This window comes from Chelonia mydas, chromosome 5, assembly GCF_015237465.2.
Source record: "Chelonia mydas isolate rCheMyd1 chromosome 5, rCheMyd1.pri.v2, whole genome shotgun sequence".
Classification (NCBI taxonomy): domain Eukaryota; kingdom Metazoa; phylum Chordata; order Testudines; family Cheloniidae; genus Chelonia; species Chelonia mydas.
The window spans coordinates 64,009,071-64,034,825 of record NC_051245.2 but is presented as its reverse complement, the minus strand read 5'-3'; the positions used below and the strand labels follow the sequence as shown (position 1 = coordinate 64,034,825).

At 43.7% G+C, this 25,755-nt stretch overlaps 1 protein-coding gene across 21 annotated transcripts in view; it reads right to left on the bottom strand.

The window, feature by feature from the left end:
* The window catches only part of PAM (peptidylglycine alpha-amidating monooxygenase), a 223,586-nt gene that overhangs the window by 29,063 nt on the left and 168,768 nt on the right, over positions 1 to 25,755 (bottom strand). For 8 of the 21 annotated variants that reach the window (XM_037903314.2, XM_037903311.2, XM_037903316.2 and 5 more), the window contains one exon: positions 5,121 to 5,429. The exons of the other annotated variants lie outside the window; for them this stretch is intronic. In XM_037903314.2, the coding sequence (XP_037759242.1) occupies positions 5,121 to 5,429 (309 nt within the window). The remainder of the gene's footprint in view (positions 1 to 5,120; positions 5,430 to 25,755) is intronic. 21 annotated transcript variants of the gene reach the window in all.

Sequence of the window (25,755 nt, the reverse complement as noted above, 5' to 3'; positions counted from 1 at the left end):
AAATTCATGCAGTATATTAATGTGAAAATATGAAATTGGTAGAAAATTCACTGATTTATGATAGAAGGACATGCACATTTCCTTACATGCAATATTTCTATTAAATGTGTTGCCATTTGATTCCAAGCAGTAACTTTCTTATGATAAATGTATATCATGCACAAGCAGTGGCATCCTGAGCTATGAAAAATGACAGAAAAATTGAGAACCTGCCTTTGATTTTATTCTCTTCTCCATCTTAATAGCATATATATGAACAGAATATTGTTTTATTATCAATTGTATGTTCCTAGTACACTGAAAGAATTAATAAAATATATACAAAATCTATCTCAAATAATCAGCATGTATAGTTTAGAGATAATTCTATTAACACCACATTAGTTTGGCATTTTACTAAAATACTTTTAATGTTTTCTAGTTTAATTTTAATTGGAATGGTATCAAAAGTGGGTGACTGAGAGCAAGCAGGGCAAGCCTATCATGTTTTTCAAAACAAAAATGTTGTATAAAAAACACAGGGAGGGAAGAAGCAAGCAATACAAAAGAAAAACAATGATGTGACCCAAACAAACTAGCAGTACCTTGCAGGATTTACTTATGTGCTTTTGGGAGTCAGTCACCTCCTTTACTATAGTCCGCATATCCTGAGATCGCGCATTACATAGTCCCAGGTAATTTACTGACAAAAAGAGCTAGAAATTATAATGCAGTATCTGAAAAGACCTAAAAAAAGTTGGGGTGGGATAGGTAAGGAGGGAATATCTGTCCTCATTTATCTCGTGACCCACTTTACATCTGAGGACATAAATATCTGGTAATTTTTACATAAGCCAGATCTGATTTTGACACTATATATCAAAAGCATAGTAATATAACAAAAGAGCCATTCTACTAATTTGAGTCAGTCTCCTTGTTTGTACCAAAAAAGAAAAAGAAATATGAAACTAGGAACATTTAAAAAATACTGGCTTTGGTCAATTTTGTTTGTGGTTTAATTTTTTTTTTTTTTTTTTTTTTTTTTTGCTTTTACCTCAAATTTTCTGCAGTAACAAAATGATTTCAGTACTGAAGATTTTTTTTTTCCCACCTTGTTCTTCAAGGAGTGAAATTAAATGAATCCAGGGACTTCTTGGCCAAAACAAAATAATTTAGAATCGCCTCTGAAATCCTTATGTCCCAAGATCTAGCATTCAACCATCTTTTGGGTCCTATATTGTCCATCCCAATCCAGGTTGGATTTACAGTGTAATACATACACTACCAAAGCCATTAGTAATGACGGCTATAATTTCAGAGTTAGTCATTATGATTTACACTTTCAGTGGCATCATATACACTACACTTATTTTCAAAAATGTGATGTAGCATTTTAAATTTGTAATGTAAATACCAGAGATTGATGAGTCTCTTGTATGACCCATCACTCTACAAGGAATGGTTTTGTTGCCTGAATTCCTGAGGGTAGCCAACAAAGCATAATCCATGCAGAAACTTGAGTTATGTCCTTCAGCAGTGAGATCAAGAGTGCTTTTGGTCTTGTTTGGTGTTCAGTATTGTTTATTTGTCTACATACACGCAGACATCATGCAATAGGAAAATAAATTGTATTTCTATATGACAACTGCTTCTCTAGAGGAGTATGTTTTTAAAATCCAAGTCTTTCTATTTTTATGTGAGGAAAAAGTAAGTCACTTGTAAAACGAGACAATCAGATCTGTGAAACAATATCTACTGCTTGGCTTCTGAAAGAGAAGAACAATTAGAACATACAAGAACAGATTCACAGGGTAATGGTTTACCATAGTTTACATTTAATTTTATTGCAGTAGTGCAGATATTAAATCCAAATATGGTATTGTAAATACCCACTTTTAAATATAAGCTCTAAAGTCATTTGAACAATTCCTTCTTGCTTAAGTTTGAAAGGAAAGATCACCCCATTACAAAATATTACAGCTGGATTTTTTCCTTCATGGAAAAATGTGATTTTTTCCATACAGGAAAATGGTAAAAAGTTTCATGAGGCAGCATTATATTAAGAAGAATATCTTAATGGCAAGTATCCACAAAGCAACACTTTGTGATGTGCTGGAAAAGTTTCTGTACACATGAACAAACAGAGAATCGCCACTCATTTTTTCGCGTAAGAGTTTTTCTTGCTTAAAAATATTTTCTTTTGGCAGAAGGGGAGGGAAAAGGGAGATGACAGGAGAGGCTCCTCTTTCCCCAAAGGGCTTGTGTTAAATTTTCCCGTCTCATTTTCTGCATGGTATAGCTTCCCCTCAGGCAGCTGAAACCAGAACCCTGTTCTGCAGACTAGGCCACTGAGAACAGCAGAATGAAGAAGGAAAATAAAAAATAAAACATAAAACTCTTCCCATTTTTTTGCAGGGTGGGGTGAGGTGTCCCCGAAGCACTTCTTTTCCTTCTCACACTTCTTTTCACTGGTTCTGTCATTAAGTTGAGCCTGAGGAAGCTCAAGGTGAAAAAGGCCCCACCCATACATGTCTCCCTCACTCTCAACAAGATCTATTGCTCAGTCACATCTTGATTCCATTTCTTCTCCCCGAAAGCCTTGTTCTTTTGGTGCACTTTCAAGTAATCAAAATCAAAAGAAGTTTAGCACAGCAGAGGAAAATGAAAATAGCAAGGAAATAAGTAACCACACATTAGATTACTGAACTAGATAACACAGTTTGGCCAGCCAGTGTGGACAGAGCCAAATCATGTTATAACTGGGTTTAAGTTGATATTTTCAACTCTAGGTGTGTCTCTCTCTGCGTAAGCCACTGTTGAAAGGTCTGAGTAGATGGGTTGAGAGACTTTTACAACTTGAGTGTGGAGAAACAAGAAAGAACAAATATGTTATATAGGGATTAAAATTACATAGATCTCTCACGCAGCACAGTTTTTGACATGGAACTAAGATAATAAATTTGATCACATTTGCAAGAATCAACAAATTAAGAGTCAAGGACAAACATCTCGGAGCCTGGTTTTGTCTTCCACCTTCCATTTGCTGTGCGACTCTTGACTACTTCATCTCAGAGGAGCATCCAAGTCAGAGCGCTCGAGGTATTCTTCACTTGGAGATAGCAATTCTTTGTATCCAAGACCAATGTTGGAAACAACACAACTTCTCTAGTTTGCACAGAACATGGGAGCCAGCTTCTCAGTGGTGTAAAGCCATTGTGAGTACATCACTCTGTACTCTGCATCCTCCATTGGCTCAGCTCCAAATCTACTTGTTTTGCCAGTTCAAGGTCTTAGTTATAATCTTCAAAGCCATCAGTGGTTCAGGACCCAGCTATATCAACCACCACATCTCCATCCACAACACACCAAGATAGCTGCACTTTTAGATAATGCAGATAGATTCATAGATTCCAAGGTTGAAAGGGACCAGTCTGACCATCTAGTCTGACCTCCTGTATAACACAGGACATACATTTTTCCCTAACTACAGCCCATCTTTTAGAAAAACATTGTATTGCATTTAAAAATGGTCAGTGATGGAGAATCCACAACAACCCCTCGGTAAATTGTTCCAATGGTTAACTACTCTCACCATAAGAAGTTTAAGCCTTATTTCCTGTCTGAATTTGTCTAGCTTCAACTTCCAACCACTGACCCATGTTATACCTTTCTCTGCTAGACTGAAGAGCCCATTATTAAATATTTGTTCCCCTATAGATATCTATGGACTGTAATCATGTCACCCCTTAACCTTCTCTTTGTTAAGCTAAATAAATTGAGCTCTTTGAGTCCATTAATATAAGGCAGGTTTCTAATCCTATAATCATTCTTGTGACTCCTTTTTGAACCCTCTCCAATTTAGCAACATCTTTCTTGAAGTGTGGGCACCACAACTGAACACAGTATTCCAGCAGCAGATGCACCAGTACCAACTATAGATGTAAAATAACTATTGAATTTTCCATGCACTAGCGCCAGTTGAACTTCACTGTCTTTAATGGTGCTATTCCTGATTTACACTTGTATATGGGAGAAGAAAATCAGGGCCATAACAGTGAACACTCCTCATCCTTTCCTCCCTGCCTCTCTTGCCTATAACTGTGGCTGTATTTCATTTAAAAGCAAGTAGCAACACCTAATACTAGAAGTCCATATCTCTGGTAGTCTATTAAATATTAAATCCTGTATTTAGCAATTATTACACTGTATTTGAACTGCATGTGAGCAGAAAGCATTCCATGCTCATATTTTAAATTGCAACTAAAAATCAAATGGATGATGAATAATTTATGTTTGTAAGGAAAATGTATTTGGAAACAGCAAGCTGGCTGTTTGCAACATAAAGGCAGCCTGGGCTGCTACAGCTCACACACACCAATGACTGCCATGCATACATAACAGATACTCTTCACATGCTGTATTATCTGCCTTTCCACATTAGCGAGACTAAACACAATCAATATCACAGAGACCACAACACAAGAAAAACAAATATGCTTTTATGGTTTTTGCTGTCATAGAAACCTGATGGGAACAAGTTTTAATCTGCTAATTAGAGTAGCCAATACTGGTTTGAAATAAAGAAATAAATATTGACTTTCTGGACCATTCCTCAATAATAACTACTTTTCTTCATTTAGGGGAAAATAGTTAGTGGAACTACAAGAAATAGAGCTTGTAAAATCTTGATGTTTGACAAGTCAAGTCAGCTGAAAAAAAGTCAACAAGGGTGTGAAGATCGCCCCCATTAGTCATTTCAATGAAGCCAGTTGCAAAAGGGAAAAATAAAACACTGGAATTCACAACTATATCCATATTTGTTTACATCTATTTAGCAGAATGCCAAATTAACCACACTTTATTCAACCCTCAATGTTTCAATTTAACAGCCCAAAAAGTGAACTATTTGGATTTGATTATTCTAACTCAATTTTTCCAGTACACTATAGCCTTTTGTGATAATGGGAGGGAAAAGTTTATGATTTATTATCATCGAGAGATGTAAAAAGACACTTTTCATCATTAGATATTTTTGTGAAAGTATTTCAAGCATCAACTGATATTCCCTTCAGATTTTGCTAATGTGGATCACAGCTCTTACTTTGCAGTAGTACATTACTTAAAATGAACCCCTAACCCACCTCCAGTATGTTCTTTTTCCGAGCTTCCCTCACCATGCTGTAAAGAGACATGCCTGTTCTCTGGTGGCCTCAAGGTGGATTCTAGTCTGTGAAATTTGTGAATTCTGTTTCTGGCGAGACTAGTATTGGCCCTTTCATCGTGATTTGTAACCTCTCTGGCATCAAACCAGCCAAGATCCTTCTTTTGGACTACATTAGCAATCTCAGCTACAAGATCTGATTCTGCTTTTTCGGTAGGGTTATACTTATGCACATGAACAACATCTTCCCTTTCTCCTAGCAGCTTGGAAATGAGTGAATAGAAATCACCTGTACAGAAAAGAGAAAAGATAAGGGGGAGGGGGGGAGGAGATTATAATAGATTATAAAGTTTTCTACAGTTTTAGCAAACTACAGTAATATAAAAAAGTATTCATACAGTCATTGGTATGACTAGTGCATGAAGGAACTGTTTTCAATCTTTCATAAATTTTAATGAAGAAAGCCTATGGCATGAAGAGATATCAACCCTTTATTAGCCTTAATTTACATAATAATGTCCAATTTTTCCTGACATTTCAGGACCAAAAAAGAAAACATCACCTCTCTAAAGATGTTCTTAGGAACAAAGGAATGCGTCCATGATTTCAACAAGAATTTCAATAAAGGATATTTACAGAGCACTCTGCTGGATTCAGAAGCCAGAGTACTACAGACTTATAAAAGAAAGATGAGAATTCTGTAGTCTTATCAATGTTATCATTTCTGAAGTCAATAATGATAATAGGCATACCTTTCAAAATACCTCTTTTTTTTTTTAAAAAAGTATTATTGCTTAAGAAGCCCAGGCTACAAGAAAGAAAACCTAATCTGCAATAATTTCAACATAAATGTGCTGCAGAAAGCAGACTGACTAGCTACTAGATATATTTACAAGCAATTTTTAATTAGACATAGTAGCATTCTTCAGTCCATTACTGCAGATTGCAGAAGACTCCTTCCCAAAAATCACTCCCCAAGCAAACAGGAAGCAGTTGTACCTACAGTATTATAACAAATCAGCATGTTTTCCCATAATCTACCATGCCTTTATCAAGTTCTAGAATGTTGGTCCAAGAACACAAGAAAAAGAAAAATTAATCTACGTGTAAAATGTAGATTTTTTTTTTTTTGCCAAAAATCAGTTTTAACCGCACTGATTTATGTTTAATCTTGTAAACAGACTTAAAATGGTAACAGTGGGGGCGATCCTTAGGGATTCTGCTGCTCTAAGCCAAACTAGCCTATATATACTCCACCAGCTTGCAGTCACCCACACAATAACTGAACATTTTGCTGCTCTAAGCAAATGTCAGTTCTGTCTGTATGTTAGAGCCAGAGGGGAACAGAAATTGAACAAACAAATTATGCTTCTAATTTGTGGTAAATATATAGTGATTTCATTTCATTCTATGTACACCTAATGAGGAGATAAATAATGAATTCCTTAATCATAACTTAATTTTTAAATTACACTCAGAGTACCATATACATTTTTAAAAAAGTTTTATATTAAGTATTAGGAAGTCAGAATGATAACTAAGTTTCAACTCATTCACTGATAATTCATGATCATTAACTTGGTATGGGGGAAATTAAGTTTTTCAAAAAAAACCTAAGAGATTCTGTCATGTTTATAAACGGTCCTGGTTCAATGATTTCAACTAGGCTTCCAATCTCTGGCCTTCAAAGAGGAATATCCCAGGTGAAAACTTCTGTCGGAAATAACTGCTAAAGTAATAGGGCCAATTTCAGCAAAATGAACAAAGCAAATTAGACCTGAACAAAATTTGTTATGCCATCTCTGCTAGTATGCCTCATAAAACCTATTCTAAATGGCAGTCTACTGCTAAATTCAACTAACCTGTCCAAATGCAGATTTACAAACCAACAACCCCAGACATTTAAAAACACATTTCTATAATCAGCTTTGCCTACAATATATATTTATTCTTCCTCAGGGTCTATTTGGGTTTGTAGCTGGGGCAGTCAGCACGGGCCGCCATTCCCATTGCCTGCACTACTGCAGCTAAACTACTATTTTTGTCCATCACATCGTACTCTGTGAAGGGCAGAAGGACTCAGGTTGCTGGATTCTTAGGCAAACAGAAAGGAGGGCTTTATTTCTGACTAAAAGGCAGCCCCGTCAGCACAGTCCTAATAATTCTGAATCACATTTGAGCAGCTCTCTTTTCATTTTAGTTTTTGCTCTGCAGCAGGGATTGCCTGGAGCAGCAGTTCTCCATCAGGAGTCTGAGGTCCCCTGGGGGGGCTACAAGCAGATTTAAGGGGATCTGCCAAGCAGGGCTGGAATTAGACTCACTGGCAGAAAGCCGAAGCCCCACTGCCCCAAGCTCAGCCACCCGGGCCTGAGCAGCTTCGCTTCCTGGGGTCCCCTGTGGCATGGGGTCCTGGGGTCAATTGCCCTGTTTGCTTCCTCCTACTGATGGCCCTAGCACAGGTGTACCGTGGAGTTTTTATAGCATGCTGGGGGTGGGAGGGGCCTCAAAAAGAAAAAGGTTGAGAATCCCTGGCCTGGGGCAAGCCTACTTGCACCTATTGAGGCTCTGGGGGAATGGGCAGACGCAGTGGAGACAGAACTGGAACTGTCTGGGTCTTCAGAGACTTTGACACACCCTCTTCTTGCCAGTGACTAACACGACTACTTATACCTCTAAAGCTACTAATAGGGTGAAGGCCTGCTGCATGGAATCAATATGAGGATCTGTGGATCTGACTATGAAAGAGAAAGACTTAACAGGAGAGCAAACAAACATCCAGCAGTGATTGAGAGAGAATCCTTGAGACATGGCCATGTGGTCTGAGGAGATACAACAAAAAGGCCAATCTAGTAAGCAAGAATTGTATTTAAGAGTGCTGGGGAAAGGTATGTCAAAGAGTCTAAGGGAAAGAAGGACCTGTTTGAGAAAGAAAAATTAAAGAATCCTGGGAAAAAAGGGTTGGGTAGAAAAATCTGTGTTGGAGAGGTTACAGGTTTTTTGAAGGAGGGAGAAGGGCAGGAGAGATCTTGGTGGATCGGTAAATTGTCTGGATCACTACTGGTAGTTGGCATATCAATTATCATGCTTATCGCCAAAAACAGCCAGGTCAATACGTCTCTAGCGGGCCTATGCAGCAGCCTTAGCACAACTAAGCCAGAAGGGATATGTGTTTGAGCGACCACAAGAAGGGAGTCTTTCCCTGCATCCTTCCTGAAAAGATCTCTGTTGAAACTGTTGAGAAAAGTGGTTTTAGAAAAGAAGGAAGCTTATGTTAGGATATAGATATTCAGGCCTGTCTGCAAAGGCCTGTACTTTAAGAATTTAGGTGTATTCTTATCACTTGGCTAGTTCTAGAGGTATAAAAGAGAGAATCAAAATCACTGTCTGCTGGTGTAAGGGCCTTCTCTTACTGTGACAGTCTGAGGCCCTGTGCTTAGGCTAAGGCCTTTGGCTAAGCAGCAGAGACAGCCATAAGCTAGGAAGCGACCGGTCACATCCTCACATTCCAAACTAGTCACATTGAAAGAAGGTGCTATTGGGCTGTTAGGAATACAATCCTGTCCTGATAATGCCTATCACCTCCAGAGAAAGGGAAGTGCCTAGAAAATGTAAAAGGAAACAGCATCCTGTCTGGCAAGAACTCACTTATCAATACTGGGATGTGAAATCCTCACTTCTGTATTGTTTTGTCATTATAGTTCCCACTTTGTTATTGTTTGTCTGTATAATCTCTGTCTGGTTCTGTGATTGTTCCTGTCTGCTGTATGATTAATTTTGCTGGGTGTAAACTAATTAAGGTGGAGGGATATAACTGGTTACATAATCATGTTACAATATGTTAGGATTGGTTAGTTAAATTTCAGGAAAATGATTGGTTAAGGTATAGCTAAGCAGAACTCAAGTTTTACTATATAATCTGTAGTCAATGAGGAAGTGAGTGGGTGTGGGTGGGAGGGGGTGAGTGGGTGTGGGGGAGATGGGAACAGGGAATGGGGGTGGAGAAATTGGAATCATGTTTTGCGAAAGAGGGGAGATGGGAACAGGGAATAGGGTTAAGGAAATTGCAATCATGTTTTGCTAAGGGCAGGAATGGGAACAGGGACACAGGTGTAAGGCTCTGTGGTGTCAGAGTTGGGACGGAGGATACTAAGGAAGGAAACTGGAATCATGCTTGCTGGAAGTTCACCCCAATAAACATCGAATTGTTTGCACCTTTGGACTTCGGGTATTGTTGCTCTCTGTTCATGCGAGAAGGACCAGGGAAGTAAGTGGGTGAAGGAATAAGCCCCCTAACAGCTTATCTATATTTGCCCTCTGGAGGTGTTTGTCAGGACCCTCAAGCATGTGGACTTCACAAAAACACATCTGTCTAATTAATAGTCTCAGGAAACCCCTTGCTTAACCTTTGAAATTGCTTACTTGACCAGTTTTTTTTTGGATTAATATGTTATTGTCATACTAACACAATAAATAAGGGGGGAGAAGTTTGGGCTAGTTGGATCACCTCATGGACACATCTGAGGATCCCCAATGGCAGACAGAAGAAAGGCCATCAGATGTCTGTCGTTCTACCACTTTAAAACCATGCCAGACTTTGGTAATTATTGAGAGTTGGAGTGTTTTTACTACCCTGTTGTAGATATGTGTTAAGTGCTTGAGACTAAATTCAGTGTAGCTTTAAGTAAGAGCACTCTTGTATTATACTGCTTGTGTCAACCATCTATCAGCTGAACGGCCGTGTCCCCATTGATTTATTTCCTGCCACCGCCTTGCCAAGAGTAAAAGTTACCAAGAGCTTTATGTTCAGAAAACCCCAGGTTACAATATGGCTATGTATAAGAGAGATTTTAATGAATTTGTATTCCAGTCAGACTTAATCCATGTCATTGCCCATGCTACTCAATTTGAGACTACATTTACTAAAATATATTTTTGCAATCTTCAGATTCACAGTTTCTTTTAAAAATCTAGCTTTTCTATTTTTTAGAACAAAAAAGTGACCTTCATGTGATAAGCCAGCTGCATCCAGTTAATTATTTTCCTTAATATAAAATCAGGTATCATTCTAATAAAAAAATATTTTCCTTGACAATGTGGTTCTCATTTGTGTCATGCTTTTACTGGAATATATCTTCACATATATCTGTAGTTTTATGATTGGTAACTGCTGCTGGACAGTCTCTTGAATGTTACAGAAAGTAAACAGGGAAAGTCCCTAAACAGTTAAACATAACATTACTTCACAAACCACATAAGCCTAATGGCAAATCCAGTGAAGACTGAGGATATGTTTACACTGGCAAGTTTCTGTACCACAAGTTATACCACTTTTATTAAAACGCTGGAATTAAACCGCTGTTGTGTGTCCACACTGTGCTCCTTGTAATGCTGGAGTACATCCACAATAGCAGCTCTTGCAACGGCAAAGACAGCAGTGCATTGTGGTAGCTATCCCACTGTACAACTGGTCACGCGGTGCTTTGAGAAGGGTTTGCAATGGGGCAGGCACAAGTCACATGATGCAGGTTTCATGGGCATCCTATTACATTGCCAGCTGCTTTTCAACTGAAGTGTGTGGGGGGGGGGGGGGGGAAGTGTGTGTGTGTGTAGGAAGGGGAGAGAGAGACTGTGTGTTCTGGGGGACAGAGAGTGTGTCAGCATGCTGTCATGTATTTTCAGACAGTGGCAGGAAGCAATCAGTCCTGAGGCAGGGGGAGGGGAAACCTCGACATCAGTCCCCGCCTCCCTCCCTGGGCTCTCTCTCTCTCTCACACACCTGCCTCTGTGTTCAACAGCATGAGCATTCCACATTAATGGTTTGCTTTGTGTCCTGGAGCAGATCAGCACAGCATGCAAGGGCCGTTAGAAACGGTGCTTTGAAAGGGGAGGGGTGCATGCGTCCAGGGCAGCCGAGTTCAAAACAGTGAGCAGAGCAGTCACTTGAGGCATTATGGGACAGCTCCAGTGGCCAATTACAGTGCAGAAAGCAATCAAATGTCTGCACTGGCAATAGAGCGCTGGAGCCTCTGCTCAAATAGCCTTACGACTCTCATCAAGGTGGTTTTTTTGCAGTGCTGCAACTGAGGAGTTTCTACGCACAAAGTGGCCTGGCAGCGTGTACATGTCTGCAGTTTGAGTGCAAAAAGTTGCTTTACTGCGCAGAAACTTGCCAGTGTAGACAAGCCCTGAAACCTCCCATTTAAACTGAGTACTTGTTTTATTACTCTCTCTCTCTGCTCCTGGAATATGCAGTCTATTCCCACTCCCATGACTTTCTCTGCTCTAATTCTCTCTTGGATCACTGGCAATCTGGTTTCTCCCCTTTCTGCTTCACTGAAAAGGTATTTGCCAAGGCCATCAACAATCTCCTTCTGATCTAATCAAAGGACTTCTCTGTTTTCATCTTCCAGCAGCCACTTTCAGCATTGTCAATCAGCATCGCATTTTTGAGCATAATGCCATCATGTAAAGTCCTGGTTCTCGTCCTCCTCTAACTCCAGCATTTTTCAGTGGCTCCACCTCCTCAGGGTTAGATCAGTCCTCCTCCCCCTTTCTCCCCATACTCTGTCTAGCGGTCCTCAGATATCACCTCTAGACTGAAGACTCCTAAAAATCCCTCAGCCTCTCAGACCTACACCTCTCTATCCATCATTTAATTCAGGGTGTCTCAGATCAACTCAGGTTCAGAATGGTGGAACCTGAACTTTCTCTTCCCTTTCAAGCCTCCCTCTTTCTGCATCAGTATCAATAATTCCACTATTCTCCCTGTCATCCGATTTGTAACCTCCATACTATATTGAGCACCTCTCTCCTCCTTTGCCCCTGATTCAGGCTGTCTCTAAGTAATAGTGCCATTGAGTTCTTCGTCTGCTACATCATTTGTAAGATCCAGAACTGCACTAAGAAGTTCAGGCAGCCTGAACAATGTATTTCTAGCAATCCCAAAATACCAGTGTGTGCAAGAATTATATACAAAAAAATTACATTAAAATATTTTAAGATTGCATTTAAGTCAGGCGTTGAAAAGTTAGGAAAGGTCAGAATTAATGTTGCTTGTGCTACCTTAATTCGTCCCTCAAGTGCATTATGATACAGTCTTTAATTATATGATCACACGTTATTTTTCCACAGGAAACCCTGCATCATTCTGTGAATGAGGAACTATTTAATAGCTCTTTGTACCCTCCTCATTTAGTGTGTGGCCTCAGGCCTTATTTACTGCACACTATCCAAACCCTAACTGAATAAAAAAACTATTAATTTTTTCCTGGGTGTCTCACCATTGTATAAATGTTTTACAAACATTAGTAACTATCTGCACAACACACCTGTGAGATTAGGGGGTATTACTATCCCTGTTTTACAGATGGAGAACCGAGGCACAGAATAACGAAGACCAAAATTGGCAAAAAAATTATCCACTAATTTTGGGTAGTCAACTTGAAACACTAGACACTGATTTTTCAGAATACTTATTATATAACACAGAATATGTTCAAAGCACACGTCCAATCATTTCAACTGCATTGTAAGGGCTCAGCACTTCTGCAAATTTGGCCCCGGGTGTTTCATGTTGGGCACCAGAACACACAGTTAGTGTGAGGAACACAAAATTAGTGACCATCTACGAAAAATTTGGTTTATGTGACTTGCCCAGCATCTCACAGGAACTCTGTGGCAGAGGCAGGGATACAATCCATTTCTCCAGGGTGGCACAGAACTGCCTTAACCATGAGACTGTTCTTTCTCTCCCTGCAACCCTCTGCCTTATTCACTATGCACCTTCCAACTTCTGCAACAAATGAAGCAGGGTCCTTCACTACACAACCCTGGTTCAGTCCCAGAGCAGATCCAGCCTGTGCACTGAATGAGGCAGGAGTCCTGTGGGGAAAATAAGATGTGGTCATGTAATTAAAGACTATTATAATGCATATGCACAGTGGGGCTTAATTAAAGTTGCAGGGCAACCTTAATTCTGGAATACCCTAACTTTTGAATGCTTGACTTTGCAACCTCAATGTTCTTTTAAATGAAGGGGGGAGGGGGAAGTATGTAATTTCCTAATTTAAAAAAAATTGAAAAAACACCAATTTAGAACCATACAGACTCCCAACTTGGGTCACTAGCCGGGTCGGACCTTTAGATCCACAGCACAGACCTCTGCTATTTGATCTAAGGGAATAACTGATAGCAGTGGTAGGTTGCCATCCCCTTTGTGGATCAGCCATTAAAAGGGGCTGAGACACATGCTTTCCCAAGGGATTTCACAGATACTTGCTGACAGCAGAAGAACAGTGAGACTGAGGAATCTCAGGTTCAGTTTCAGGTGTAGGGTAAGAGGTACTATATGTATGAAATATTTACAGTACTAGATTCCTTAGGCCCAGACACAGGGACACTTTTTTTTTTTTAAAACTGTTGGTGCCCATTAAACATTAATGCTGATTACTAAAATGAAAAAAAACCCCGAAACTTCTTTCTATATATATATATAAAATATATAAAATTCTACAACAAAACCATAACTAATCTAATGTCTTCCCTCAGTCTCTCTGGTTTATTTACTTTAAATCAATTAACAGTTCACAGTAGCTTTTCCAGTGAAAGATTTTTTCACAACAATATTTTGACACCAATACTGGACTCCGAGATCAAATATTTCTTCCTTTCTGTTTTTCTTCTTTCAGCACACACTGTTTCAAAGGAAACTTTTCCCTTTGTGATTAAATCGGATGCACAAAAAATGAGAGAGCTTCCCATTACTACAAGGATGGCCTGAAATCATGAGCTTTAAATTTGTAATCCAAGCCATGGCAGTTTGATAAACTATCACCTGTATCTGACTATTCTGTTAGGAAACAAATTCTGTAACTGTCATTCACCAGGCTTCCTACAGCTTTCTAGAGTATTCAGAATTGCAGTTGATAGATGCGTTTACTAAGTAAGCGATACCTTGCTGCTTTTTTTAAGCTAAGGGCTGGGGAAAGCTGACAGGTGCGGAGGAACACACAGTTTGGACAGAGTCATCCTTTAGGGAATGACTTATTAAAGGGGATAATGTATGTCCTAGTAAAAAGAAGAGGTCAGAATTTGCTAATGTACAAGTAGGAACTGAAGAGAAACAGTCAAATGAAAGAGTCCCATTCAATTACATCACATGAACATGCTTGTATATAAGTGCTAGAAGTCTAAATACTAAGATGAGTGAACTTGAGTGCCTGGTATTAAATAAGGATATTGATATAATAGGCAACACAGAAACTTGGTGGACTGACAATAATCTATGGGATATGGTAATACCAGGGTACAAAATACATAGGAATGACAGAGTAGGTCATGCTGCTGGTGGAGTAGCCAGTATATGTGAAAGAAAGCATAGAGTTGAATATAGTAAAAATCTTAAATGACTCAAACAGTACCACAGAATCAATATGGTCAGAAATTCCAAGCTTGAATAATAACAGTATAGTAGTAGGGATACACTACCAACCACCTGACCAGGATGGTAATGGTGACTGTGAAAGCCTCAGGGAGATTAGAGAGGCTACAACAACAGAAAACCCAATAATAATTGGGGATTTCAACGATTCCCATATTAACTCAGAACATGTCACCTCAGGATGGGATGCAGAGATAAAATTTCTAAACACCACTAATGATGGCTCCTTGCAGTCTGGGAACCCACAAGGGGAGAGGCAATTCTTGATTTAGTCTTAAGTGGTACACAGGGTCTGGTCCAAGAGGTGCATATAGTTGAACCGCTCGGTAATAGCAACCATAATGTAATTAAATTGAAAATCCTTGGAGGGAACACACACCAAAGAAATCCCCACAGTAGCATCTAAGTTGAAAAAGGAGAACACAAAAATGAGGAGTCTAGTTAAATGGAAATTAAAAGGAACAGTCACAAGAGTGAAATGCCTGCAAGCTGCATGGAAACTTCTTAAAAGCACTACAATAGAGGCTCAAACTATATGTACCCCCTGCACCCCCCCCCCCCCCCCCCCCCAAAAAAAAAGCAGTAAGAGGACCAAAAGAATGCCACCATGGCAACAACAGAGTAAATTAGGCAGTTAGACACAAAAAGACATCTTTTAAAAATTGAAAGTCAAATCCTACTAATTAAATAGAAAGGAACATAAACTCTGGCAAATCAAGTGTAAAGGTACAAAAATGAATGGCACATATTTTTTAAAGTACAACAGAAGCAGGAACAAAATCAGTGGGGTCACTGGACACTCAAGGTAGTAAAAGAGCACTCAAGGAAGACAAGGACATTGCGGAGAACCTAAATGAATTCTCTGCATCAGTTGTCACTGCAGAGGATGAAGTTTCCCATACCTGAGCCATTCTTTTTAGGTGACAAATCTGAGGAACTCTCTCAGATTGAGGCATCAGTAGATGTGGTTTTGGAAAAATTGATAATTAAACAGTAATAAGTAACCAGAACCAGATGGTATTCACCCAGGAGTTTTGCAATATCAGAACTATTAACTGTGGTACGTAAGCTATCACTTAAATCAGTCTCAGTACCAGATGGCTGGAGGATAGCTAATGAAACACTGATTTTTAAGAAAGGCTCCATAGGCAATCCTGGCAATTACAGGCTAGTAAGCCTAACTTCAATACCAGGCAAACTAGTTGAAACCATAGTAAAGAGTAGACTTATCAGATACACAGATGAACACAATATGTTGGGGAAGAGTAAACATGTCTTTTGTAAAGGGAACTCATGCCTCACCAATCTATTAGAATTCTTTGAGGGAGTCAACAAATTGTAGACAAGGTTGATCCAGTGGATAGAGTGTATTTGACTTTCACAAAGCCTTTGATAAGGTCCCTCACCAAAGTAGGCAGTCGTGGGATAAGAAAAAAGGTCCTCTCAGTATCAGTAACTGATTAAAAGATAGGAAACAAAGAGTAGGAATAAACAGTTGGTTTTCACAGTGGAGACAGGTAAATAGTGGGGTCCCCCAAGGATCTTTACTGGAACCAGTGCTGTTCAACATATTCAGAAATGATCTGGGAAAAGGGGTAAACAGTGAGGTGGCAAAGTTCACAGATGATACAAAATTACTCAGGAAAATTAAGTTCAAAGCTGACTGTGAAGAGTTACAAACAGATCTCACAAAACTGGGTGACTGGGCAACAAAATGGCAGATGAAATTCAATGTTGATAAGTGCAAAGTAATGCACATTGGAAAATATAAATTCCAACTAGACATATAAAATATTGGGGTCTAAATTAGCTGTTACCACTCAAGAAAGAGACCTTGGAGTCATCATGGATAGTTCTCTGAAAATATTTGCTCAGTGTTCAGCAGCGGTCAAAAGAGCTCACAGAACGTTAAGAAAAAAACCATTAGGAAAAAAAATGGTTACTTACTTTCTCGTAACTGTTGTTCTTCGAGATGTGGTGTTCATGTCCATTCCACTTAAGGTGTGTGCGCACCGCGTGCATGAGTGTCAGAAACGTTTCCCCTTAGCAGCTCCCGTCGGGCCGGCGGGCCCCCCGAGTGGCCCCACTGCGCCCCGCATATGTACCCCCACCAGCCCGACCCCCTCCAGTTCCTTCTTGCTGGTGACTCCAACAGAGGGGTAGGAGTGTGGCTGGTGGAATGGACATGAACACCACTTCTTGAAGAACAACAGTTATGAGAAAGTAAGTAACCGTTTTTTCTTCTTCGAGTGCTTGTTCACATCCATTCCACATTAGGTGAATTACAAGCTTACCTCTGGAGGAGGATAGGAGTCACGGAACAACTGCTTGGAGGACCGCTCTGCCAACTGCTGCGTCCTCTTGGCTTGCTGGTTGACCGCATAGTGGGTCGTGAAGGTGCGCATTGAAGACCAGGTGTCTGCTCTGCAGATCTCCTGGATCGGGACCTGTGCCAGGAACGCCGTGGAAGTCGCCTGCGCCCTGGCCGAATGGGCCATGACTGCCAGAACACCTGCGAGCTCATAGCACACCTGGATGCAGCTTGTAATCCAAGACTAAATCTGCTGTGCCGACACTGGGAGGCCTTTTAACCTCTCGGCCACAGCCACAAACAGCTGCATGGATTTGCGAAAGGGCTTGGTATGCTCCAAATAGAACACCAACGCTCGACACATACCCAAGGTGTGTAAGCTGCGGTGACTCGAGTCCGTATGGGATTTTGGGAAGAACACCGGCAGACGAATGTCCTGGCCCAGATGGAATTGGGACACCACCTTAGGGAGGAACTTGGGGTGCGGCTGAGCTGCACCTTGTCCTTGTGAAATACTGTGTACGGTGGCTCAGAAGTGAGGGCCCTCAGTTCGGACACCCTTCTGGCCGAGGTAATGGCAACCAGAAACGCCACCTTCCAGGAAAGGTCGAGGAGAGAACAGGTAGCGAGGGGCTCGAAAGGGGGTCCCATGAGTTTAGAAAGGACCAGGTTAAGGTTCCATAGAGGGACTGGGGGACGGGAGTACGGGAACACCTCTCCAACCCTGTAAGGAACCGGCCCACCATTGGGTGGGAAAACACCGAGCCCCCCGAGAACCCCGGATGGAAGGCAGAGATGGCTGCCAGGTGCACTCTGAGTGAGGACGGGGCTAGCCCTTGCTGCTTGAGGTGCAAGAGGTACTCCAGAATGGCCTGCACCGGGGCCTGGCCTGGCCGCACCTGTCGGGGTTCACACCAACACGAGAACCTTTTCCACTTGGCCATATAGGCTGCCCTTGTAGAGGGCTTTCTACTGCCAAGCAGAATCTGCTGCACAGGAAGGGTGCACTGGCTCTCCAGGGCATTTAGCCACAGAGCCTCCACGCCGTCAGGTGCAGTGACTGCAGGTCGTGGTGGAGAAGCCGCCCGCCATCCTGTGTAATGAGGTCCCGGTGTAGGGGCAGGACTACTGGGGCGTCCACTGACAGCTCAAGGAGCGATGTGTACCAGTGTTGGCAGGCCCAGGCTGGGGCAATGAGGATCACCGCCGCCCTGTCCCTGTGCACCTTGAGCAGGACCTTGTGCACCAAGGGGAGCGGGGGGAAGGCGTACATAAAGCCCCCTCTCCACGGGATCGCAAACACGTCCGCGAGTGAGCCCACGCTGCGGCCCTGGAATGAGCAGAACCGTGGGCACTGGGCATTGGCCCTGGTGGCAAACAGATCTACCCAGGGAAACCCCCACCTGTGGAAGAGCAAAAGCACAACGTCCGCCCTGAGCATCCAATCGTGCATGCGGTACGACCTGCTGAGGGAGTCCGCCAGCTCGTTCCGCACCCCCCGGGAAATAGGATGCCTCGAGGTGAATCGCATGGGCTATGCAACGGTCCCAGAGGAGGAGAGCCTCGTGACAGAGTGGCGAGGAATGAGCCCCGCCCTGCTTGTTTATATAAAACATGGCAGTAGTGTTGTCTGTCAGAGCTGTCACGCTGTGACCACTCAGAGTGGCGTGAAAGGTCTGGCAGGCGAGACCAACTGCTCTGAGCTCCTTCACATTGATATGGAGCGACCGCTCTGCCTCGGACCACAACCCCTGGGTCATGAGGTCCCCCATGTGAGCCCCCCATCCGTGGTCTGACGCGTCCGTCACCAGCGTCAGGTCTGGAAGTGGGGCAGCAAAGGGGATGCCTTCACAAACCACAGGCTGGGACTGCCACCACAGCAGGGAGTCCAGCACATCCCTTGGGGCTGTCACTACCAAGTCCAGAGGGTCCCTGCCTGCACGGTACACCTGAGCAAGCCATGCCTGCAGAGTCCTCAGTCTCAGTCTGGCATGCCTGACCATGTGCGTGCACGCTGCCATGTGGCCCAGCAGCCGCAGGCAGCACCTGGCCGTTGTTGTTGGAAACTGGTGCAGGGAGGCCACTGCTTGTTGGATAGCCTGGAATCAGGATACCGGAAGGCTTGCCCTGGCCGGCACCACGTCCAGGACTGCCCCTATGAATTCCACTCTGCGTGGGTACGGACTTGGGGATGTTGACCAGGAGCCCCAGCTCGTGGAACAATCTCAGGGCCATCTCTACATGGCCCCGCACCTCCGTCTTGGATCAGCCCTCCAGGAGCCGGTCGTCGAGGTACGGGTACACCCGGATTCTCTACCTCCGTAAGAAGGTCGCCACCACCGCCATGCACTTCGTGAACACCCTTAGGGCTGTGTTTAGACCAAACGGGAGAACATGACAATGTTCTCGGCCCACGGTGAAGCGTAGGAACCGCCGATGTGCTGGGAAAATGGCGATATGAAAGTACGCGTCCTTCATGTCGAGGGCAGCGTACCAGTCCCCCGGATCCAGGGAAGGGATGATGGTGCCCAGAGAGACCATGCGGAACCGGGCCTTGACCAAGAATTTGTTGAGCCCGCGCAGGTCTTGGATTGGGCGAAGGCCCCCTTTGGCCTTGGGAATGAGGAAGTAGCGGGAGTAGAACCCTTTTCCCCTTAGGCCCATGAGGCACCGCCTCTACAGCCCCCGCCCGTAGCAGCGAGCGGACTTCCTCCTCTAGGAGATGCTCGTGAGAGGGGTCCCTGAAGAGGGACGGGGAAGGGGGGTGGGAGGGGGGCGAACTGCAGCGAGTACCCATTCCGCACCTTGTGTAAGACCCAACGGTCCGACGTAATGGTGGACCACACACTGGTGGACCATGCACGGGAGAAACGTGACAGGCAGTTCAGGAAACAAAGGGACAGATCCGGTGACTGGTCTCATACACTGTCCTCGAGTGCACCTTCAAAAGCCTGGCTTAGTGCCCGGCTGGGGTTTGTGCTGGCCTTGGTTCTGGCCCGGCGCATTATTGTTGTTATTATTGTTGCGCCGTCGCCAGTTACCCCTGCCTCGCCTACGGTAAGGCTCATGCCTATGGCCAGGCTGGTACTGGCGTTGAGGGGGAGGCTGCGGCTTAAAGGGCTTCCTCTGGGTCACCGGGGTGTGCATACTCAGCGACTTGAGCGTAGCCCGCGAGTCCTTGAAGCTATGCAGCCTCGCATCTGTCTGATCCGAGAAGAGCCCGGGGCCTTCGAAGGGGAGGTCCTGGAGTGTATTCTGGACCTCGAGGGGCAGGCCTGACTCCTGGAGCCACGCCGAGCGCCTCATGACCACCCCTGACGCGACTGTTCTAGCCGCCGCATCTGCCGAATCCAAGGAGGCCTGGAGAGATGTCTTGGCTGCTGCCTTGCCCTCGTCCACCAGGGCCGTGAACTCCTGTTGGGAATCTTGTCCTTAAGCTTCCCCACCACCGTCCAGGAGTTGAAATTGTGCCTGTTGAGGATGGCCTACTGGTTAGCAATCCTCAACTGAAGGCCCCCAGATGAGTACACCTTTCTACCAAAAAGGTCCAGGCGTTTTGCCTCCTTGGCCTTAGAGGCCGGGGCCTGGTGTCCATGGCGCTCCCTTTTGTTCACCGCCGAAACCACTAGGGAGCATGGACTCGGGTGGCAGAATAGGAACTCATAGCCCTTAGATGGGGCAAAGTATTTACGCTCCAATCCTTTAGCCATTGGAGCGCTGGAGGCCGGGGTGTGCCATATAGTCTTATAGTTAGACTGAATGGTCTTAATGAGCGGGAGCGCTATTCTGGATGGCCCTTCGGGGCTCAAAATGTCCACCATGGGGTCCTCCTGCTCAACCATCTCCTTGGCCTGCAACCCCAAATTTGGGCAACTCTGCGCTGCAGTTCCTGGTGGGCTCCATGGTCTACTGGCCGAGGGCTGGATACCTCTGTACCCACCACCGCCTCATCGAGGGAAGACGAGGAGGTTAGCTTCTGCTCGACCCCCTCTGGTTGGTCCTCCTGCTCATCTCCTGTGGCAGGGGCCCTCGGCTCAGGCCGGGGTGGGAATCCATGAGACGGCACCGGGCTCGGTCCCAGACTCTCCGATCTAAGCTGGGGGGATGCTGGAGGCCTGGATACTGTTGCCTCCGGCACCATCTGGCATCGGTTTGGGGACCGGGACTGCTGCACCGAGTAACTTGCCCTGGACGGAGCCCCTTGGTGCTCCTGATAGGCCCAGGGGATCCAGAAGGGCCAATGGCCTGGCGGCCCCCATTGACACTGCCAGCTCCCCTGAGGGTCCCTGCTGTCCGGGCCCCGATGTGGGTAGCTATAGCGGCCGGAGCCGGCGCTGGACTGCGGTGTTGCCGATCGCGAAGGCCATGGCGGTGCCAATGATCTGCGCCGGTGGGAGAATGAGCAGCTCCTGGCTGAGCAGGACTGGGAGCGGTACCGAAACCCCCGAGACAGGGACTGGGACCGAGATGCATTCCCTGGACCATCTGAGGGAGACCTCTGGCGAGGGCTGTCTCAACTCCTCCTGGTGCCAGTCTCTGGGCGGTGCCGGAGAGCAATGTGCCCTTCCTGGCACTTCTTTGCGTCGACCTGCTGCCAGTACTGCAACCTCCTTCTGGGCCACTGGCAAGTGCGAGTCTGCGGAGTCGGCGCTTGACTGGGACCAACTCCAGGAGCGGTGCCGGGACGGTGTCTTCGAGCGACACACCACTGCCGGCTTACCCCTCGATGGCGCCCAAGGCATGGGTGCCGGAGGGTTCTCCCCATACGGGAGGGGGCTCACTGCCGACAGCTCAATGTGGTCCTTTGCGGCCTCAAAGGTGCCAGGCGTAGAGGGCTGATCCTTTATGCCCTCGAGCCCATCGTCCGCACTGAGCTCACTTAGGTCTGGGCTCGGTGGGGCTTGTGCCACCGGGACCGCCTGTACCGCGGCCTTCCCGCTCTTGTCAGTGCTTGGTGCCTTGGGAGGCGCCAGCCTCCTGTGCGGGGAACGACCCCTCCTTCCTTTAGGCTGCGCCGGGGGTCGCACCGGGAAGGGCGATCGGTACCGGGGCCTAGCCTGGCGCTCCGGGGCCGACAGTTTACAGTGCTTCGCTGGTGCTGGGTCTCCTGACGGCTCTGGGGCACTACACATCAAAGAAGGCTGAGCCGGCGTTGGGTGCTCCGGACCCGGCGCCTGCAATGCGGCCTCCATCAACAGTTGCTTTAGGCGAAAGTCTCTTTCTTTCCTTGTCCTTGGCTTGAACGCCTTGCAAATCCTACACCTTTCAGTTTGATGTCCGTCCCCCAGGCAACGTAGACACGAGTTGTGGGGGTCACTAACTGGCATAGGTTTGCGGCACGTGGCGCAAGCCTTGAAGCCGTGGGCCTGCAGCAAGCCCTGTGGCCAGTGCTGGAGGCCTCCAAGCACCTAATCACTTAAGTGTTCACAATCTATATGTAAACAAACTGATAACAGCTACTCTAAGGCTAAGGGACTGCTCTTCTGAGAGAGAGAGGGAGGGAGGGAGGGAGAGAGAGAGAGAGAGAGGGGTTGCTCCAACGCAGCCACGGACGGTAAGAAGGAACTGGAGGGGGTTGGGCTGGCAGGGGTATATATGTGGGGCGCAGTGGTGCCACTCAGGGGGCCCGCCGGGACCCACTAAGGGAAAAAGTTTCTGAAGCTCGTGCATGCAGTGCGCGCACACCTAATGTGGAATGGACGTGAACAAGCACTCCAAGAAGAAGAAATAGATTCTAAATAGGTTTATAATGCCACTATATAAATCCATAGTACCCCTGCACCTTGAATACTGTGTGCAGTTCTGGTTGCCCCATCTCAACAAAGATACATTAGAATTGGAAAAAGTACATAGAAGGGCAATAAAAATGGTAAGGATATGGAACAGCTTCCATCTGAGGAGAGATTAAAGACTGGGACTGTTCAGCTTTGAAAAGAGGTGACTAAAAGGGGATATGAAAGAGGTCTATAAAATCATGAATGGTGACTAGAAAGTGAATAGGGAATTGTTATTTATTCCTTTGCATAACACAAGAACCAGGAGTCACCCAATGAAATTAATAGGCAGCAGGATTGAAATCAAACTAAGGCAGTACTTCTTCACACACTGCACAGTCAACCTGTGGAACACATTGCCAGGAAATGCTGTGAAGGCCAAAAATATAACTACGTACACAAAAGAAGTAGAGGGTATGAAGGATACATCCATCAATGGCTATTAGCAAAGATGGTCAGGGACGCCCCCCCAGGTTCGGGTGTCCCTAAACCTCTGACTGCCAAAACCTGGAACTGGACGACAGGGAATGGATCACTCAAATTAGTCTGTTCTGTTAATTCCTTCTGAAGTATCTGGCTCTTGGCACTGTCAGAAGACAGGATACTGGGTTAGCTGGACCATGGGTCCGACCCAGTATGGTCATTCCTATATTTTTATTATGTGAAAATACGTACAAGCATCTAATCAAATACTAGTTAAAGACACTTATAAAGAAAAATTAATGCTATTAAAATAATTTTGACAATTATGTAATCATTGGAGTATTCACAACATGCCAGCTACTATATTAGAGAATCTTGTAAGAGAACATAAATTTCATGCCTATATTCCTTTTATTCTTTTAGTGAAAATGATTACAGCTACTGTGCATTCCAGTTCCCTTCTTTTTGTTTGATTAAATATGTCAATAGTCATTCATTTTAGTTAGCATAAAACCACTTGTTAAATTATTCTGTTTCACAGAAGGTGTTTGAAGACCTTTCACTACCAGAGGTCATATAGTGTTTTCCCTCTACAAATTATATTTTTGTCATATCCTCTGTGTCTTGGGAATACAGCAGTTTGTGTTAACCTTTGAGCAGAAAGATTGATTATACTGTGCCACAAAGACTACAGCAGGGACGGTTTTGAACAAACGGAATGAAACACATTAAGGCCTTTTTCCACAAGGGGAGAAGAGATGCCTAATAGACACTATGGTGACTGGTATGAACAGATAATAGTGTTCTCAGTACTATATATGTTGTATCCAATTTGTCCAAGTTACTCTAGACAGACAAAAAAAAATTCTGAATAAAAATTACTCACTTTGACTTTCCCCTATGACAGGCAAAAGGTGTAGTACTAGCTCTGCTTTAGTAATAGCAGAAAGCACTCAAGTCTGTGAGCATGTCTAAATCAGAATATCAAGTATATGTAAACATGTTTACAAAAAAATAAAGAATCCTTCCACCCACCCTTCACCACGTATTTGCATGATTGTGCTAAACATCAATGAAGTGAAATCAGTTTCATTAAGCTAAACTCTGTTAAAAATCTTCATTTTCCATTTAAAGGATCTAATTCTGCCATCCTTACACAGTGAGTAGTGTTTTTCTCTGTGCTCAGTAACATTTATTTCAATGGGTTCACAAACTGAATAGGGTACTATTCATCATGAGTAAGGATGGCAGAATTTAATTTATTTCTATTTTTCCCCAGATGCTTCCAGTATTGCAAAAGAAACAAATATTCATTATTCTGACTCTGAGATCAAGTTACTTATAAAAAAGCTTCAATTGTCTAAAGAAGAATTTTAAAGTACCACTGTTGCTTTGTCATTTTTGTGTCAAGCAACACGGATACTGTGCTAACCATTTTCCCCACCAATATGAACCCTTTCCTCCACCATGAAAGGGCAGAATATGCAATCCCCTTCAAAGAACACATAATATAGCTTCTTTAACTCTCCCTCCCCCTTTCCTGACCTCCTCTCACCTTCACAAAACATCTGGCTTCTATTGGGATAAGGCGGCACATCTCTCAAAAGGCTGCAGCCATACCACTGAACTCACAATAAAATACATTTTACTTCATGGACGTGTGCAATAATTTGCACAGACAAACCAAATTTCAACAAAATTGATTTAGTTGATTGATTTAGTTATAATTTAGTTGGGGATTGGTTCTGCTTTGAGCAGTGGGTTGGACTAGATGACCTCTTGAGGTCCCTTCCAACCCTGATATTCTATGATTCTATGAATAATCAGGATGGATAATATGGTATTCAATACCTGGTAAAATACAGGTAATGATTTTACAAAAACTTTCTGGGCTGAAAGATACTTTCATGTGGGGGATTTTGAGTCTCTGGAAATCGTGTTTTGAGACTAATACATTGATATAATAGCAGCTATTACCTACTTTGTCCTGCTGATCTACCCTGGAGCTGCAAATATTTTTTGCACATTATTTAATATCTCATTCTTTTGAGATAGTTATGGTATATACTCTAAATACCTGGAAGTAAAAAGGGGAAAGCAAAGTTGGTATCTTACAAAGATTCATAAAGAATGCAAAGCTTTACATTAATAAATCAGAAAACTATTTCAAACATGTGCCAGTATTTTTAAATGCTTCTCCAATAAGCAATAAACATAATTAAGGATAAGTTATCACTAAAGAACTATTCTCTGAGCAAATTTAAGGGCCTAATTTATTAAAAAAAAAAGAACACTCAGAACTGCATGCAATTTAATAGGCCACCTTCAGTTCCCTGGTTTCTTCATACAGCTTACTAGCCTGAGCCAGTCTTTTGTGAACATCAGTTGGTGTGCTTGTGTGTCCTCAGATGTGTCTGACTGTGTGGTTTGCAAAGGATGGTGGAATTCTCTCTCCTCTGTTAGCGCCTATTTTGATATAATTTCTATGTGATTGTACCACTGTAGCGGTGGCTTATAAATACAAAGAAACATGATTTATACCAATACTCAACAGCTGCTAGGAAGAGGAAAAATCTTAAAGAAAAGAAGCAAAATCAGTGGGTCTGATTTTCCCTTCATTGCACCTAGGTAAAAAGGAATTACTCCACTGAACTCAGTGAAGCTATAA